Source organism: Lagopus leucura, unplaced genomic scaffold, assembly GCF_019238085.1.
Source record: "Lagopus leucura isolate 7727_CA_CO unplaced genomic scaffold, USGS_WTPT01 Super-Scaffold_100009, whole genome shotgun sequence".
NCBI lineage: Eukaryota > Metazoa > Chordata > Aves > Galliformes > Phasianidae > Lagopus > Lagopus leucura.
Genome location: NW_024962266.1, coordinates 27,667,024 through 27,685,335, shown reverse-complemented (window position 1 = coordinate 27,685,335; position 18,312 = coordinate 27,667,024). Strand labels below are relative to the sequence as shown.

General features: G+C 47.8%; 1 protein-coding gene across 5 annotated transcripts in view; it reads right to left on the bottom strand.

The window, feature by feature from the left end:
• Window positions 1-18,312, bottom strand: part of LOC122181070 (cAMP-specific 3',5'-cyclic phosphodiesterase 4B-like) — a 124,706-nt gene that overhangs the window by 100,863 nt on the left and 5,531 nt on the right. For all 5 annotated transcript variants that reach the window (XM_042873266.1, XM_042873267.1, XM_042873268.1 and 2 more), the window contains exon 2: window positions 1,615-1,720. In XM_042873266.1, the coding sequence (XP_042729200.1) occupies window positions 1,615-1,656 (42 nt within the window). In that variant the 5' untranslated portion in view covers window positions 1,657-1,720. The remainder of the gene's footprint in view (window positions 1-1,614; window positions 1,721-18,312) is intronic.

The following is an 18,312-nucleotide window of genomic DNA, read 5'->3' as shown; positions in this document are numbered from 1 at the left end:
CTAAATTCAGCCCAATTCTAACCTAGCTGAATCATCCAGGTCACTTTGGTGACACGAACTTTTTCTGGTAATATTCCACTCAACATCTTTCACAAGATTCCTCTCCACATCACAAACATTTTGGTTTGCCTCTTGTTTTTGTGACGGCTCACCAGGCAAAGAAAGGTCACAAAAGCACTGAGTTTGGATACATGCCAAACCACCAGCTAACTCCGAGAGAACTTCCAGCGAGGCTACCTGGCCTAAGCCTGTCCTTTCCAAAAGAAAGTCTCTGTTTCTCTGCGAGTTTCTACTTCTTTCTACGCCCCTGTGATCACAGAACTGGTTGTCAGCCTTTCCAAGAAGAGCACTGCAAGAAGGCTGCTTGTGTTGGTCTTGTAGAGTTCAGCTAGTCCAACAGAATTGCTCAATTCCAATGAGACTATTTCTGTACTGTGCAGTGACTGAAGCTGAAGGGTTATTACAGTAGGCGTGCAGATATGTGGCAACCTCTACATTTTTACTCTTCTGCCTGCTTCTGAATTTTGATCTCTTCCCTGTTGTCCCCACTCTTCTGAGCTTTGAAAAATAAATGATTGGTTAAGTTTCCATAATGACTCCTTAGGTCCTTCAGGGCGTGCTGGTACAGATTCACAAAGTTACTAAAGCATCAAAATCATCCAGGCAGAAGCTGAAATATTTGATCTGCTGTCCTTCCAAAAATAGGCCAGAGAGCTTCAGATTCAAACCCTGCTCTTAAACAGCACAAATTCCAGACAAAACACTCCTAAAAACCCCAGAAAGGGGTTCTGTGGAAGGTCTCACTTCACCGGCCTTTATTAGTAATTTTTTGAGACTTCAGTTGTTTTGTTATCACTTAGAACACACTGCTGCACATTTCTTAAGTTCCCAGTAGATGTCAGGTGTCTGTTTTCGTTATCAGCAAAGACTGAGTGGACTGTGGCAGCCCTACCAGCAGGTGCAGGCAAACTGACTGCAAAGCAACACAACATATGCTCTAAGAATGTAAAAGAATCACTCAGCTGCTGCAGGAGTGCTGCAGGATGCTCTTAAGCTCTACTCCTCCCCTGTATTTCCACATACATTTCTGTGGTTTTCCATTTTTGGAGGGCCCCAGCTGTGACAAGCAAGGCAATTAATGTTGTAGTTATCACGCCATCATTACAAACTGATGCATTTCTCCAGAGAATGGGAACTGGCTTTTAATTAATAGAAGATCATGATGACGATTAACAAGCATAGTAATGGAATAACATGCATCATCGCATTAGATGCTCAGCAGCTACCACAGCAAGAGATGCTGAACTTGTATGCATAGAAGCTATTAAGCATACAAGTGCAGCACATGCACAGACAGGGGATCCAGAACAGAGTTTCCTAAGAGATAGGAATGTCAAGGGTCTCACCTAGCATTATAACACCAAGCAAAGAAGAACTCTTTAGAATTCACAGTGTGTTTGTTTTATTTACTGCTTAATGCATGAACTGCAAACAACTCTAAGAAAATCAACGAGTCACTGGAGCAAAACCAGCTGATACAAAGACAAAAGAGACTTCTGACCTTACTTTCACAGAGTATTGCAAAAAGCACAACACGTTTTTGAAGAAAAGTACCTCATCTGCAGTCACTGCCATGACACTGCGGCTTTTCTTCATTATTGAGATTAAAGCGCTCCCCACTACAAGAACTTGTTCAGTTCAACTTCTTCAGACGAGCAGCCTGAAAGAAAGAACAGCTGCAGCTTTAGTTTTGAATAACAACCCATTTGGGGTAACAAAGCAGGTAGCTAGCTGCTGGTATCACAGCTGGTTTGTAACGTGCTGATCAATCCCACCTTAACACCTGGCAGCCAATGTTCGGCAAGTGTAGTTCTCTATTAGGGAACGGGCAATTTAACACCTAGTAAAATCATGTGAAACGTAATTGGTGTTCACAAGGCTCTGCAATCTAAGCAAGATTGAAACACACATAGGAATACGGGATCAAAGCTAACAGGTTCCACTTACAAGGGATTTTCTTTAACTGAACCCTTTCCAGATACACAGAAAAAGACTTGAGCTGGCTCCGATAGAAGCCAGTCTGAAAAACTGTAATTCAGAAAAGGAATTGCATTTGTACGCGATTCTAAGCTCAAATCACAGCTCATGGCCATTACTTCTTGCCACCCTGGCACACACAGCAACACAGCCACTGTTCCCACCGAGCACCCAGGTGGCAGCAGGGCACAGCAGCACAGGGAGGGAGCAAACCCAGTGCTCCCAGCCCTCTGCTCTGCTCCTGGGGCTTTACTGCTCACCAAAAGGCTGTGGTGCAAGTTGCACAGCAAGAACATTGAAGGTTTTCCTTTTCTTTCCCTGACAAATGAGGAGAACTGCTGTGCCACTCAGCGTGCAGACAAGGCGCTCTGCCCTGCTCCGAGGGGCTGCTTTGGGGTTTGCTGCTGAAGCCCCCACAGAAAGCTGTGCAGTGGGATATGCTATGGGGGCTTGTAACATGGCACCCACTGTGACACATCGGGGAGTCTGAGCTGCGTTCAGCTCATCTGGCAGCACTGCACTGCAGGCTCAGGAGAGCAGAAGGCAGCCCAGGCCGCCTGCGGAGCAGAGCCCTCGCACAATGCCAGTGCCAGAGCCATCTCACGGCAGCCCTGGCATCTGTGCTGTTTGTGTTTCCCCAGGCTCCGACATCCACGCATGCCTGCTCCCATGGCAGCCAAAGCCAGGAGCCCTGCAGCCCTGCCAGGCACACACAGCCTGCAGCAGTGCCAGCACACAGGGCTGTGCTCCATCCCTGAGAGAGGCCCTGAGGGGCAAAAGCTGGGGCAGGCCGAGGTGCCCAGAGCTGGCTGATGTTGAGCCTCAAGGAGTGAGAAGTAAAGGCTGGGCAGCCTGCTGGCTGGTCAGGAGAAACTGCACAGAAACATCTCTGAGGCTCACAGCCTATTAGTCGCCTAGTAGTCACACTGCAAAGCAGAACAGAACTGCAGAATAAATGGAACGATTTTAATCCATCTTCAACAATGGTGAGAAGCTAAACAGCCGTGTTATAAAAAGAATCCCAAAATGACAGTGGACAGACAGCAAATGAGATGAGACACGGGTAAAGATGACAGCGACAGTGGCATGAATTCACAGACTAGGGAGATCAATTCTGGCGTGACTACTTGCTGCCAAAAATATGCATTCCTCCACAGCATACAGACAAAATTCCTGAGAAAGAATAAAAGGAGGAAGCAGCTCCTAAGCAGCAGAACGAAGCAGGGTGCAGCTTCGTACAGTGCTTCTTGGACGTGGTCTGAAGGCATGGCTGGGGATCTCAGATGTCTTTTCCAACCTGGATGATTCTATAAGTACAAGCCTGCAGGCTCAAAGATGGGTCTACTGTGCAGGCAGAAGGATGCCAACAAGGCACAGGTCTTTGGGTTGCCAAACTAAAAGAAAGAACTGTTAACACTTGGTGGGTTATGCCATTCAGGAAGACTAATACAACTACAAATAGCTCAGATACGAGTGGTGATAAACCAAACAGCTCACAGCATTTATACCGGTGATGAAGAATCCTTCACGTTCTGAAGGAAGACATAGGAATCACTGAGGTGGGAAAAGAGCTCTAAGATCCCCAGGTGCAGCCCCAACCCACTGTGCCCATGGAGCGTGCCCCTCGTGGAAGCACCAGTGAGAAATAGCACGAGACTACCTAGCTCAGCATAGCAGAGAAGTAACACAGCAGCAGGAAAAGAGAGCAAAAAAGAAATAGACCAAGGAAAACATCTTTGGGAAGTAAAATCCAAGAGAGTGCAAGGCTGTGTGCAACTTTGCTGAACGCTGGGATCAGAACTGACACTGGGGAAATGCGGAGGGATGGACCATGTGGACAAGCAGACTGTGTGGAACCCCTTACACCACAACGTCCTTTCCTTTATAACTATTTATCAATTTGTCAGAGCAAGTTTGAGCAGAACACTGGAAATAACATGTGATTTTTTAAAAAATAACTCTTAATGCGGATTGCGTTTCTGAAAAGGCCGCCAAGAAAATCCTAAGGCTTCCATTAGCCACGGCTAAAACTGCTGTTAAACTCCAAGCCATTCTTTTATTATGTGTTTCTGATATGCTGGACGAAGATCTGGGGGGTGGGAAGGAAAACAAGTAAAGCAATGCAAATTCCTCACCCCACAGAGGCTACATCAGAATTCCTTTCTGCCAGGCGCATTTTCTAACTCATGCCATCTTCTGTCACAGGCAAAGGGCTTCTCTCTTCTACCCACATTACCCAAAAAGAGACGACATCCCAGTGGGCTTCGTGTGGCCAGCAGGGAACGCCTACGAGCAGCAAGGTTCTGCAGCAGGTTTTGGCTTGCAGTCTTTCAGTGCCGTGGCTGGGTCCAATCCATCTGGGCAGCCTTGTGCTAGGCAGGGGACGAGATCTCTGCTCCAACTGAGCTGACCTAGTTCTTACACCTGAGTGCTGTGCTGGCTGACCACACTGTTTGAAAATGACAACAAATGCTCCCGTGATTTCAGGGTGGTGAAGCCTTGTATTGAGGGTGTGAATTAACAGCAGGGTTCAGTGCTGGCAACCGACAGCGCCGGGGATAAAACTACAGGGCTGCATGTGATAAAGTCTGCTTTTCCTACGCACTCTTAAAAATAGCTGTTCAACTCATCCAGAGCAAAACCCACTATTTAAAGAAATTTCTAAAGTGCATCTCAATGCGCAAACTGTTTTGATTTGCAGTTCCAGGCACACATTTCACCGTGCCACTGCTTTCCCCCCCATTCAGGTGACAGGCAGAGCAGCCTCTCCTCCTGGATGCACGGATGAGCAGGGCCAGGAAGATCACTTCTCTGCTGCTCACGCTGCGCTAGCGCTTTGGATCAGAGACAGGTTCTGGCAAGCAGGGCTGTTCATCCGGCTGCTTTCCTTTTTCAAGAGGGCAAGAGGCAAAGATTGAGAGACCAGAAACCAAACTGCAGGAGATGAGGGCCCCCTGTAGCCAAGGCAGTGCTGTGCCCCTTCCATCCAGCTCCAGCAGTGCTTCCAAGAGCACACGTGTCACCAGCACTGCATTCGTGCCAGCAGCCCAACACTGACCCTGACAGGTCCTGCAGAACCTGGAGACGGTCAGAGATAAGACCAGCAACTGGAATGCTGACTGAATAGGAAGCCTTGCAAAGGAAAGGACTGCAATGAAGGAGTTTATCTGATCGTACAGATAACTGCATCATTTGTGAGCTCAAATCACATTCAAACAACCCAATTCTCTGCAGAGATCATCTGAACTTCATAGGGCCACACAAATAGACCGGGTGACACAGACAGACAGGACAACACGGGGTGACAGTCACCAAAGAATGCAATAATCCCACACCTGCTCCTCCCAGACGAAGCACATGGGCTTGTACTTCAGATCTGGATACAGCACAGCGTTCCTGGGAGAAAAATAAACCTTATGTGGACCTAACGTTAGGTAAAAGCAAGTTGAGATATCACTAGCAGTGACACCAGTGACAGCTTTGCCTTTTAATAAAGCAGCCCCATGATGACCCAGGACCCACAGCAAGGCAAGGCCACAGCCTTTGTACTTTGTACTGCAATTGCAATGCAACAAAACTGCAGATTTATCAGCAACTGATAAGCATAACCAATTCTTTCACTATCAAAAGGAAACGCTGTACAGAGGATATCCCATGCAGATATTTGAGAAAGTCCTGCCAGAAGGATGATGCTGCAAGTAAAGAACCTGCAATAACTTCCCTGCCCCCGTGTTACCACCAGGGAAATTATCCTTATTACCACAGCACCTTAATGTTCATTAGGAGGTCGCTTACTGCGATATCGCTGCGGTTAAGCGGATTGCAAAGACTCATCTTCTCTCTGGCAACTTAATCACTGGAGCTGAGAATAACCATGAGGGTTCATCCCAGAAATAGAGCCCAAGCAGAGCAAAGAGCTACCAAGACTACCTATCCTATTATTTTTTTTCTTTTAACTAGATTAATGACTTCAAAATTGTATTTCCCAAACCCCTTTGTCTACTCTTGTGGTCAAAGTCAATTCATTTAGAAACAGCCAGGGCCGTGACAAAGGCTGCAGTTTGCTGGTGGTACCCGGAGCATCCAGGGCTGCCAAGATCGTGCTATTAAAAGACACACTGCGTACCTTCCTTGTTCCTGTGCCAATGACAAGCAGAGCCTCCCACTCCTCGGGCTGCAGCTGAGCACTCAGAGAACACAGAATGATTATTAATTATGCTTTAAAAAAAAAAAGCTATGTTCATTTAAAAATACATCAGAAAAAAAAACAAACCAAAAAACAGGGTGTCAGAAAAAGGAGTGTTGTTCCCTTAGCCTTGCGGATAGCCAGCAGCACAGGATCCCTGCATCACCAGCACACAGCACCTGCCCCATGTCACTGATGTACTCCTTGCTCTCCTCAACTCCAACACCATTGCTTTAGTGACTAGAGGAGAAGTTCTAAAGCCCTGGGGGTGCTTCCCTCCCCCTGCAGCTCAAGAGAGCCCAGGTGAGGCAGCATGCAAGCAGGGTTGCCCTGCTGAGAGTGCTGGAGCCTGCAGAGAGCTGCACAACCGAGCCCAGAAAGAAAGAGCACCCCGACAAGGACACATCCCTGCTCCTCTTGTATTAGTGCAAAATCAGAATTGCAAAGTGTCCCTGGAAAACTGGTGCTGAATGAGACCTGCAAAGGAAAGGACTTGCCAAGGAGAGCAGAAACGTCAACTGCATACGCAGTGCAGAGCAAGAGCTGAAGGAGAATCATGGAATCACTAAGGTTGGAAAAGACCTCCGAGATCATCAAGTCCAACCATCAATTCACCAACCCTGAAGCATCTTCAAGAACTGCCAGGAGCCCAGGGAGCAGCATCCCCCCAGCCTGCGCCTGGTGCAGGAGACAGGCTCACAGCCTGCTGCAGCTGCTCGCCTACTCCTGCTGCTCTGCTTGTCCTGCACCCCGTGTTGTGCCAGCAGTCATGGCCCGCTGAGCAGCTGGCAAGTGCAAATGGAGCCTACAGGTATGGGGAGATGCTGCAGCTGAAGTGGGCACCGGCTCCAAGTGAAACAGCACCTCCAGAGCAAGCTAATGGCCTGGTGCAAAACTGATTCTGTAGCAAATGACAGCAATTGCCGCTGTGCTGGTAACAAGGAGAAGAATAATAAGCTTTTCTTATCAGAGACATTAAAAAAAATAAAAGCAAAGCCAGTACCCAGATCCAGCAGCCACCACATGCTCTCTTCTCTGTCTGCATCCTCCCTGCACCAGAAAGCATTCTGCAGCTGATAAATTGCATTTTCATAAACTGCACTGTAGACTGCACATAAAGGCAATGCCATAAGGAGTTCAAGGAAGGAGAAAGAGTCCATGACCTGTCTGTGCTGTTACATGAGTACAAAATGAGGCTACTTCTGGGATAACAGCATCTATTCAGACTCGATGTATTGTTTCTAGCAGCTCTGCCTGTCTGCAGCATCATTGCTGTTGGTGAAAAACAACGAGTTTATTTTTTTACATCACAGATTTTGTGCAGGAGTAGCTGTTATGACCCTGTTATTAAATACAGGAAGAGCCACTCTCAATTACCATGCACCACATATATAAACTTTTTAAGACGAACCAGAACATACACATCAACCCCCACAGAAAAACAGCCACGCACCCACAGCAGAGCCAAGTTTTCAGCCACCTCCTCCCTGGGCTTAGCACACACCAGCAGCACCACAGCCACCAACCCACAGCCCCCCAGGGCCACAGAGGCGTGGAGGGAAGGCCAGGCACTGCCCCAGAGCCACACAGCTGCCACAGCAGAGCAGGCATGGAGCAGACACAGCACAGTGCTGCACCAGGGGCACGCCACCTGCTGTGCACAGACCAGGGAAGACAACCCGCTTCTAACCCCCCTGTTTACCGTTCATTCAAAACCAGCTCAATCCTGAGACTTCAGAAGCAGCACAGTTGTTTCTCTAGAACCAAAGAAGCTGTTTAAATGCAGGCTTTGGGGCTTGCCAGGAGAGCCAAATGCTTTCCAAAAGTCATGTCTACATGCGTCTGACACACAGCTCTCACTCTGGAGGACACGTGGCTCAGCAAATGGCTCCAGTTTTCACAAAGTCCCCTTTCCCTACAGAAACAGAGAGCAACTAAAAATAAACTTGCAGTCTCACTGCAGAGGCAAAGCCTGGCACTTGGAGCGCTAACATGGACGTTACTGCAACAGCACTGCAGAGTCAATGCAAACCTGATGTATGCTAAGCTCTGATGCTAATGTGATATATGTTAAGTTCTTTCCTATGAGAGTGGTGAGGTGCTGGAACAGCTGCCCAGAGAGGCTGTGATGCCCCGTCCATCCCTGGAGGTGTTCAAGGCCAGGTTGGATGGGGCCCTGGGCAGCCTGGGCTGCTGTGAAATGTGGAGTTTGGTGGCCCTGCATGTGGCAGGGGGGTTGGAGATTCATCATCCTTGAGGTCCCTTCCATCCTGGGCCATTCTGTGATTCTGTGATATGCCACACTGCTGCTCCACAAGGAAACCTTCTGCCTGTCCAGCCCCTACAAACCCACTGTCAGAACAAGCCCATGAGTAAATCAGGCTGCTGCTGACTCCCCCTGGCTTGCCTGAGTGCCTATGGTAGGAAATGAGCTAGGCTGCACAAGGAGAAGAGGCCAAGCTCCCTTGGAGCAACTGCAATTAAAAAGTAAAGCAGTGGAATGAGGGCACTGTAGCATTTCTCCTTGGGAAGCAGCCTCTCACAGCCTGCCTTGCCCAGGGTCTCAGTTTGCAGCCCCAAGAATTGCAATGAGATATTCTCAATGCAGCCTGCAAGACGAAACACTGCTTCCTTCCGTTCTCATCACTGAGGGAAGAGAAGGGATGAAACTATCAGAAAGCCTCCAGGAGTGGCCTCACAGCTAACAGTGATGCATCAGCGGCAGAACCTCAGGATACAGAAACACCAAAATGAGAAGCAGCATGACGCCACACAAAGAGGGATAAGGATGTCAACAGAGCAGCCATGTGCTGTCTGAATGGAAAGCCACCCCAAACATATCCATATCAACATGACAAATCCACAGCATGTCAGTCTAGCAGCTGCGTTACAACCATTCTTCCTTGGGAGAAACAAGAAGGAATGGAAAGGCTCCAGCAACCTGCAAACCACACGTGTGCTCCCAGCCACTGCCTGCAGCAGCTCCTGCTGCAACACTTCACCCCTTACACTCCAGGAGACATCTATGACAACGTTTTCATATTCCCAACAACTTCTTTGTACCAAGAGGTCTCATAAAGCCCGATTTAGAAGAATGCTGAGCTTTATCATTCCAGGACGTACTTCAGCAGATGTCCCTGTTCCTTTATCTCACTGCTATTTTGTTGCATTCCGTATCTGATATTTGGTTTGTTGGGAAAATATTTGTGCTTTTCCAGGTTTCAGGCTGAACTTATTGGCACTTTTAAAATGAAAGAATAGCTCTGCAATGTTCTCAGAAATCGAGCGCTCTTATTGTTAGGTGAAAGTCACACCACCAGCATTTTCCTCCACGCTCTCACTGTAATTTCCTCAATTTCCTCCCCCCCTCCTTATTTCAAACTCTCCAACCCCTTAATGACGTGGGGTGGCACTTCCAACACTCAGTGTCTGCCTCGTGCCACATACTTTAGAAAGTTCTGATGAAATCCAAGTGCTTCAAAGAGCTCAATTAACGCGCAGCGCGGCTCGGCGACCTCTCCTGCAGCACTCCCTGCTCCCGAGGTGGCACTTAACAGGGCCAAGCTTTGTGCCACTCCTGCTTTGTGTGTCACCAGGAAAAGTCAGGCTCTTCTGTCCAAATCGTTCAGCACTAACTGCAAAGAGAACTGCAAAGAGACACTGCCTCGCTGCTGAGCAGCAGGCTGCAGTCAGTACTGCTCTTTCAGTAAGACTGGAAAATCTGGGGGCAAAAGGCAGTCGCTCACCTTTGCAGCAACGAGGTAAAATATTGTCCTTGAAATATACGGTTCTCTTAAAACATGTATCACTGCTGGCCACCAACCATCAAGCCTGAGCTCCTGTGTGGGCATTGCAGAAACAAAATACCCTATTCTCAGCACAGCATCCTTAGCATCCTTGTGAACTAAGCTCACCCTGGAGCAGAAGAACTGGAGTTACTCATTCCCATGCAAAAAAGTCAAAACAGCAGCGTTGACGCAGACACCAACTGACCTTTTTAGATCACAAGACAGCAGCCTCCCAAATGCTGTAAGTCACGAGGATGGCCTAACATTTCTGAAAGGTTTCCTCTTTTTTTTTTTTTTTGTTTTTGATGATGTGCTTTACTCAGGAAAAAAAAAAAAGTAAAAGTAAAATGTGTTCCTTTCTCTGGATGGCAAAGCAGACTTTCCTTCTGAGCAGGACAAGCAAGACTGCCCTATCCTAACCTGTACGAGCAGCATGACAGGTTGGAGCCATGCAATGCAAGCAGGGCCACCTGAACACTGCAGGAGGAGCCCGTGGAGAGGGCTGGGGTGGTTCTGCATCTCTAAGTGGAACCACAACAGCCACACTTCAGTCACACAGAGGTAATTTCCATGGCAACATACCTCCTGTACGTGCCCTCTAGACACCTCTCCAGCATGGAAAAACCTTCAAAGGCACCAAGTGTTCATGGCCCTGGAAGGCAACCCGAGGCTTCCACCGCTGCTCAGGGAAACAGTGCTTTGTGAGCCAACAAAGAAAGCTACTGCCATTTTCATGCTTCCTCTCCTTTCTTTAATTTGCTGTAAGAAAAGAAGGGAAGGATTTTCGAAGATGAATAGCAGGCTAACAGGATCCATGCCTTCCTAGGGCCCCACCAATCGCTCCACAGCGCCCAGCTCAGGGATGCTCGCTGCAGGAGCGGCGCCTGGCCTTCAGCATTACCCTCCTGAAAGGCAAAGGGCGCCCGGCAGAACAGCGGCATTCGATTGCTCAATGGATTTTAAAGCAGGGATTAACCTCCCTGCAAAATGTAAAGCAAAGACCAACAGCTCTTTTTACAGTTTGGAAAATTGTGTTGTTAAAGAATGAAAAGAAAGGCATCAGCTTTTCACCTTGTTCTTACTACCTCTGCACAGTGGCGATGAGAGACCCTCATGCTGCACAAGTGGGGGTCACAGCTCTGCTCTGGGGCCTCTGAAGCGACTGTATACTCATGTCTCATCTCTGTATAGCCTAATACAAGTGCATTTATTTTCTAAGCACTGTGGAGATGTGGCACTGAGGAACGCAGGCACAGTGGGGGTGGGCTGGGCTTGGGGATCCTGCAAGTCTTTAGCAGCCTTACTGATCCTATGATTACCTCAGCCTTGATTGCTGACGGGCAAAGGGGTGAACGTGGACCACAGATCGAACAGCTGCATATCCTCCCACCTGACCAGCAATGAATGCCTGCCTGCAGCGTGGGGATTCCATGCGAACCACAAGGCACCACAACACAAGGCCAGGTGAGAAACCAGCCTGCACACAAATCACACCAAGAACTCTGCACGGCTTGTCCATCACAGCCAGCTTCTCACCTCTATCTGAGGGTTTTCTGTTTGTTAAACAAATCTGATTTTTACATAGAAGCAACGAGGCTTCCAAATCCTTGGTTTTAACTGAACAGATGCACCCAGTTGCTATATATTACCCAAATATTTTATGAAGACCACAAACCTCCTCACCAGCAAATTACTGCTAGGTTTCGAACTTCCATTATGTACTTAATTGTTCCGCAGCAACTTCATCGTTCTAAATGCTACACACAGTCATGTGAGTCACATCGTGACATAGCGAGCCTTGGCTATTCCAAAGGTTTATTAATTCCTTACACAGAACCAGAATCAGGCAGATCACAGCAATAACACCCACCTTCACAGCAGGCTGCAGGCAGCATCTCACATGTCTGCTCTCTGCCCCTCGGCCATCCTGTCCCACAAATTGCACTTATGTACCTTCCAGTAGCAGTTCTGCCCTATGTGCATGGAATACAAGTGCAAATAATTAAGCACATAGGTAAGGCTATACAACAATCCTTTCCCACACTGACTCAAAGTCAAGTCAAAGATACATGAAGAACTCACAGGAAACAAGTGACTTGTTTTGAACTCACTGTAGCCACAGCCCCACTCCTGGCAGGGCCTTCCCAAAATGAGGTGCTGTGGGGCAGGAACCCATCGCTGCCCTTATCAGGAAGGCTCTCAGAACCACCTGGCACTGCCACCACTACCACCTCTTTGGGGTGAGTTATGCCAACTTTCAAGCACCTCCAGACAACACGGGCATAGATGCTGCACAGATGGGCATTGCCCCGTGGATGTCCAACAAGAAAACCACACATTTTTGCAGCACATAGAGCAGAGTGGATAACTGTCCTTCCTGTGGACCAACTCGGGGTTTGCTGTGAATCTGAACACAGCAGTGCCTGGGACAGAGCTTCCCTAGGTTAGGACACAGAGCAGACCCCAGGCAGCATGCAGCCACCAGGGCTCTGCATCCCTTCCCCCTCCTCAGCTGAGTCACTTGGATCATACATCTCAAACCTGAGCTTCCCAGTTACTATAACAACTTAATGGATTTCTTCTTGATGCTATTAATTACATTCAGTTTAATCTGTTCGTTCTGGCTTCTGGAGGAGGCACTGTATGATAGCTTCTTTTCTGCTTTCAGAAGGCTTCTGCATTCCTAACTCCAACGCTCAGGTGCTCCCCCATGAATCTCCTTCCACTGAGATAAGGAAATGCCCATATTCCCTCTTCTGAGAACTCTGAATAGAAAGAAATACTGTGGGTTTTTTTTTCCTGTAACCAAATAAGATGCCTCTAATATATCTGAGCAAGCTGTACCTCAGCTGCATTTCTGCAGTAAATAAAAAGTTCTACGCACAGAACAGCCTGTAACCTGGCTGAATGCATTTATAATACATCCCCAAAGAAAAAGCCAAGCACTTGGCAAGCCAAACTACAGAAAGCACAAGCAGAGCAGCAGTCGGAATCTCATTTATGAGGTCTACCTTCCACAGCCTCAGGGTATGAATGGGCAATCTCTGCTACTGCAAACAGCAGGAAACATCGGAACCACGAGGCAAACCCCAACCCAGCCGCACAGGAGCGGAGGAGTAAAGCGATGGCTGTGCCCTGTGCCCAGCACGGGAAGGCTGTACAGGCCCAGGGAGGGAAGCTGGCCAGGCAGCAGCAGAGGACACGGAGTGGTGGCAGGGGACAGATGGCCCTGACCTGCTGCCACGCTGCATCCACACTGCGCTGAGCCAACGCAGGCTCTGAGCAGCAGAGCCCCACCACTTTCAAAGGACAGCAAGCCAGCGGCAGACTGCAAGGCGACCACCAGCCATTGGCAGCATGATGGGCTGCAAAAGAGTGAAAATCGAAGTCCAGACGTATAGAAGGGCACTTGGAGCAGTCAGCATTTGCTATGCGTTGCTGTACATCCACCCCAGGTGAGATGTCAGCTGCTCTGCTCCTTCCTCTGCAGCACAGGCAGATACCGCTGCTGGGCACGCAGGGACACCAGCTGCTGCACCTGGCTTCACAGCCTGCTGCCATCACCAGTGGCTGCAGTGCTTGGACAGAAGTCTTGGATGGGATCCAGGCACTCAAGTGGAAATTAAAATACTACCTTACACTTTTTTTTTATTTTAAATAATCTACTGCTTGCTGAAAAAAGGATCCTACTTAAAAAAGGCCAAACCACGAGCATGGGGACAACGGAGTCCTGCAGGCAGCCCCAACTTCCTACAGCCTGAACGTCTCAGGAACGAAGTCGTCATGCTCCTTTCTCCATTTAGATTTCTCCATTTTAGCTCTGGAGCGCAGAACTGCACTGATCTGCAGAGGCACACCGTGCAGGATAATTTTAACCCCACAGACATATGGAAAACACTCCTTTCACCTCCTCTGCAGAAAAAGCAAAGCTGATCGGATCCCTCAGACTTCCCACAGGGAAAAAATCCTTCTCTAGATATTTTAAATTTAAGAAAACAGTCATCATGGGAGTGATAATAAGAGCTGTTTATATTTAGTGTGAAAACATGATGGACTACATTTTAATCATCAAGAATGCAGTTGATGAGTACGAGAATAAGGGAAGTAATTTTATGTTGTTTGCAATTTATTATTTCAAATTCCTCATTTCCTTGAACTTAATTGCCCTGATTACAAAGTACACTTGCTAGATACCTCCAAGTATCTTTTTAGAATTTATTATTGCAACCATACTTTAAAAACATCAAAATGTATGCCTGAAGTACAAAAGCACAGTGAAGCAGCTGTGCATGCACATGCCTGCACTTTGCAGCATTGATTTACATGCAACTTGCTCGTTCCCAGAGACACAGTATCAGTAACAACAAACAAAATTGGCTTGGCTTCCTGAAAAGCATAAGCTTTCATAAAAAAAAAGATCTGTTTTCTAGAACCACAGAGTAAGTGGTATAAAAAGTAGAAGCAGGATGAACGTGCTCAGCAACAACGCTACATACGTATTTATCCTGGAGATGCGGCTGCCAAGTCTCCAAGAAGCAGCAGGTAGACCTCAAGATGCTTTCTTCCCAAATGCTCAGCTAATTTTCAGCCTGGAAAGATCTCCTGCAGTGCCCAGAGTGCTGTAAGGTACTGAACAACTCATCCAGCAATGCAACAGCTAGCAGCACAGCGTTGATTTCAAACTGGGAGATGCACAGATGCCTCCGTGTAGAACAGCCCCCTGCACTACTGTACAACCTGGTCTTTGTATCTGGCTGGGATCAACCTTTTAAAAAGGGCACTGAATAAACACATGTGAGACTCTGAGGCTGCCCAGCCTACTCTGTGCAAGCAGACTGCAGAAAGATGAGCCTGGAGCCAACAGCACCACAGCTCCAGCACAGAAAGTGCTGTTGCAGCTCACCATTCCTGTGTGGTTTGGACCCTGCCAAGCAGCACACTCGAGGTGCTCAACCCCAGCACAGAAGAGGCGTTTCCTAAACATCACCACAGCTGCCCTCGTGTGAATGGGGAAGGAGGATGTGTGTTCCTGCAGGCGCAGAGGCATGCAGTGGAGCCATCCCATGGAGAGGATTCTGCAAGTCCTCTGCTTGTTCCCTGCTGTAGAAATAAAGTGAGGCAGCTCACACAGACACGCAGCTGCCATCAGTCCCTGCCAGTAATGCGAACAACAAGCAAACCCCACAGCAGCACCAGCTCCAATCTCAGAGGAGAAGCAATATTTCACTTAGCCAAAGCTGACAAAGATTTCTTCTGATGGGTGCAAACTCAACAGGCGATTGCTTAGAAAGCCTCTCTATTTTCCCATCAGCCCAAACAAACCCTTAACTTTCTCTTACCCGGTGCCTCCAGTCTCTCACTGACACAACAGAGCTGAGCAATTAATTTCCCTTACAACCAGGTTACGTGGCAGCAGCCAGCAGGGCAGTTCCAGACTGCTACACACAGACTGGCACTCGCGTGAAATACTTTTACACTTAGAGTGGATGACTAAGGAACCAGCTGCCTGCTTCCCTGTGATCTGATTATTCCTCGCCTTTAATAAATGAATGTTTTCCCATGAATTTGCCAACAGGCTCCAGAAGCACATTAAGCAATAGGTAAACAAGTATTTATTTTTATAGCTCTTATGCTTGATTTCATTTGAACGCTGCTTTCTTCCTCCTTCCTGAGAAAAGGCAATTAAAGTCTGCAGTTTATAATTGAATTGATACACCAGTGACCGCAAGCTGCTTGAAAAACAGTCCTTTGGCTCCTTCAAAAAGCACAGAGATTAACAAAAATGAAGGAAAAACGTGGAAAAGCAGAGCGTCCCAATTCACCTCCAGAGCAGGGGAGCATCGGGCAGACAGCAGGTACAGCACCAATGGTACACCAATGGTACAGGCACGGGATTTCAGGGAAGCAGATGCACTTCTGAAAGAGAAATGTAAAGCTCAGGACTGGTTACATACGCACCAAACTCATGAGGAAACTTCAGTGGTGGAGATTCATCATGGAAATGTCTGAATTCATTTCAGAAAGAAAATAGAAAATGGAGAAAAAGAAAACTCATATTTCTTCCCAACCCTGCGCAGTTGAGGAAGAAGTGGGGAAGGGAATTATCATGGCAGCATGCTAATTGTTAGCACAGCGGCGCATTTGTCCACATCTCCCTGATGACATTCTGCTTTTGTGCTGCCTCAAGCAAGAATTCCTCATGAAAACCTGGGGGTAGGACTCCCTGCAGACACCTAACGAGCTCCAAAGATGCTGCGCTGAGATCCCTGCTCTCCTCCCCGACTCCCATAAGATGTACCCTACATACCCTGAGAGCTTTCTCCAGCAATAACAGCTGCTGGAAGAAGCTGAATCCGAGCTCACAAAGGAATACTTAACAGCCTGGTTCAAAATGTTCTCTGTCTCCCATCCCAGAATAGCTGGTGTCACTGTGAACCCAGAACACCAGTAGCCCTTTTCAGAGGAAAAACTGAGAACCTCGAGCTATTTCGGCATCCATTCCCCAAGCTGATGTCTCTAGACTATAGATGTGATACGTACGGATCCCTTCTCCTCCAGGGGTACGACCAAAATAGGTAGCAGTGGGTTTAGATGCTGCACCACACACAGGCAGTGTGAGATTTGTGATTAGCACTCCTGAGCACAGTGTGCATCGTAGGAACAGCATTTTCTTTGAACAGAATCCCATCAAACAGCACAGCTTCACCCTGAAGGTTTCCATATGTTTTATACTTATTTTCTTCTCGAGAGCTCTTGTGAGATTGAATCATTTTCTCTTTCTTACTTGGGCTCGTAGTTTCAGCAGTGATTACTAGCAGGGATTAATCATTTCAGGCTCCTCTCTTCCTGAAGTCCCCGTTTTCACACTATTTATAAGCACTCTTGAAAGCATCCCTGTTGCAAGGAGCTTCACTCCCGATTTATCTTTACCATTTAACGAGAGCTCTGGCAACTTCAGAAGGTTCTTCTGGTGCAATGCATTCAAGCAGTATGCAGCCTATTGCTTCCTCAAGCCATTACTGAACTACAAAAGCATGAATGAAACGAAAATCAATGGCAAGAATGTATTTTTCAGTGTAGTACTGTTACACCATTACATCACCCAAAGCTCTGAAAACGTTTTTCAGCAGGTGCTCATTGTGCAGGTAGGAAGCACCCAATCCACATCCATCAGCACAACTCAGACATTCAAATCTGTCAAGCAGCAAGAAGAGTAGCATGGGCCTCCCTGTCAAGAGAGTTCTTCCCTTTTTATGTGCATTTCACAGTGTATGCCCCAAACCCAATCCTTTATGTCAGAGAGGGAGCACTGCAGCTCCAGCAGCGCCCAGACCTGCAGGTGCAGCACAGCCTCATTATCTGGATTTGCTTCTGGTGTCTGTCAGCGATACCGAGCGTGCTCAGGACCTCAGGCACAAAGCAAAAATGGAAACAGCACGGTTATTTATTCTAGCAAAGAAAAGGTTCTACTTGTTTACGTGTTTACAAACACCGTTAGAAAAGAAAAACACTTAAAAGAATACTGAGAAGGAAATGCTGGCGCTGAGCTCTCACTCAATCTCCTGCAGCTTCTCTAAAGCTGTAAAAGATGCACAGCCACTCCAGCTGATGGCTGCCTGCACAACACTGCCAGCAGGACGGGCTCCTCTGAGGCTTTAGGAGCCACAGGTCAGCATCTCCTGACCTCAAGGTCATCTTCTAGAGGTGGCTTTCAGAGCTGCCCTACAGCCCCGGCAAGCAGCTGCTCCCTTCTGCCTGCCTGCCCAGCTCTTGGCAGCCTTCAAGGCTGCATCAGTGTGGCCCTGCAGACACGGTAGGTAGGCACGGTGGGCATGGGTTAACAGCTGCACCGGGTGATTTTAGAGGTCTTTTGCAAGACCACTGATTCTATGATAGTTTCCTTAAATTGGTTTTAGATGACCGCTCCTCTTCCTTCTCACTCTTCCTGCTCTTCTGTTTGCAGAGCAAAGCTTCTGCTCACCATGTTGTTTTACAACATGTTTGGAATGCCTTGTGATGTCTGTAATGAAGGAATAGATTTTGCACGCCAACAATCCGTATCCGAGTTTGTGCAGGTTGAAAAACATTTGTTAGAAGGGGTATTAGTACCTGCTGCTTACCCTTTCAGTCACTCCTTTATTACCTCTTATGCATTAACTGCAGTCATTTCACTTCTGCTGCTGCTCGCTGAGGCTCCATACGTAGCTGGAAGACATGCCTTTAGCCACAAACAGCCACCATTCCCTGAAAAACCTGCTGCTTATAATCTGGCCAAAGTAAGGGTATTATCAGCTGTGCTGC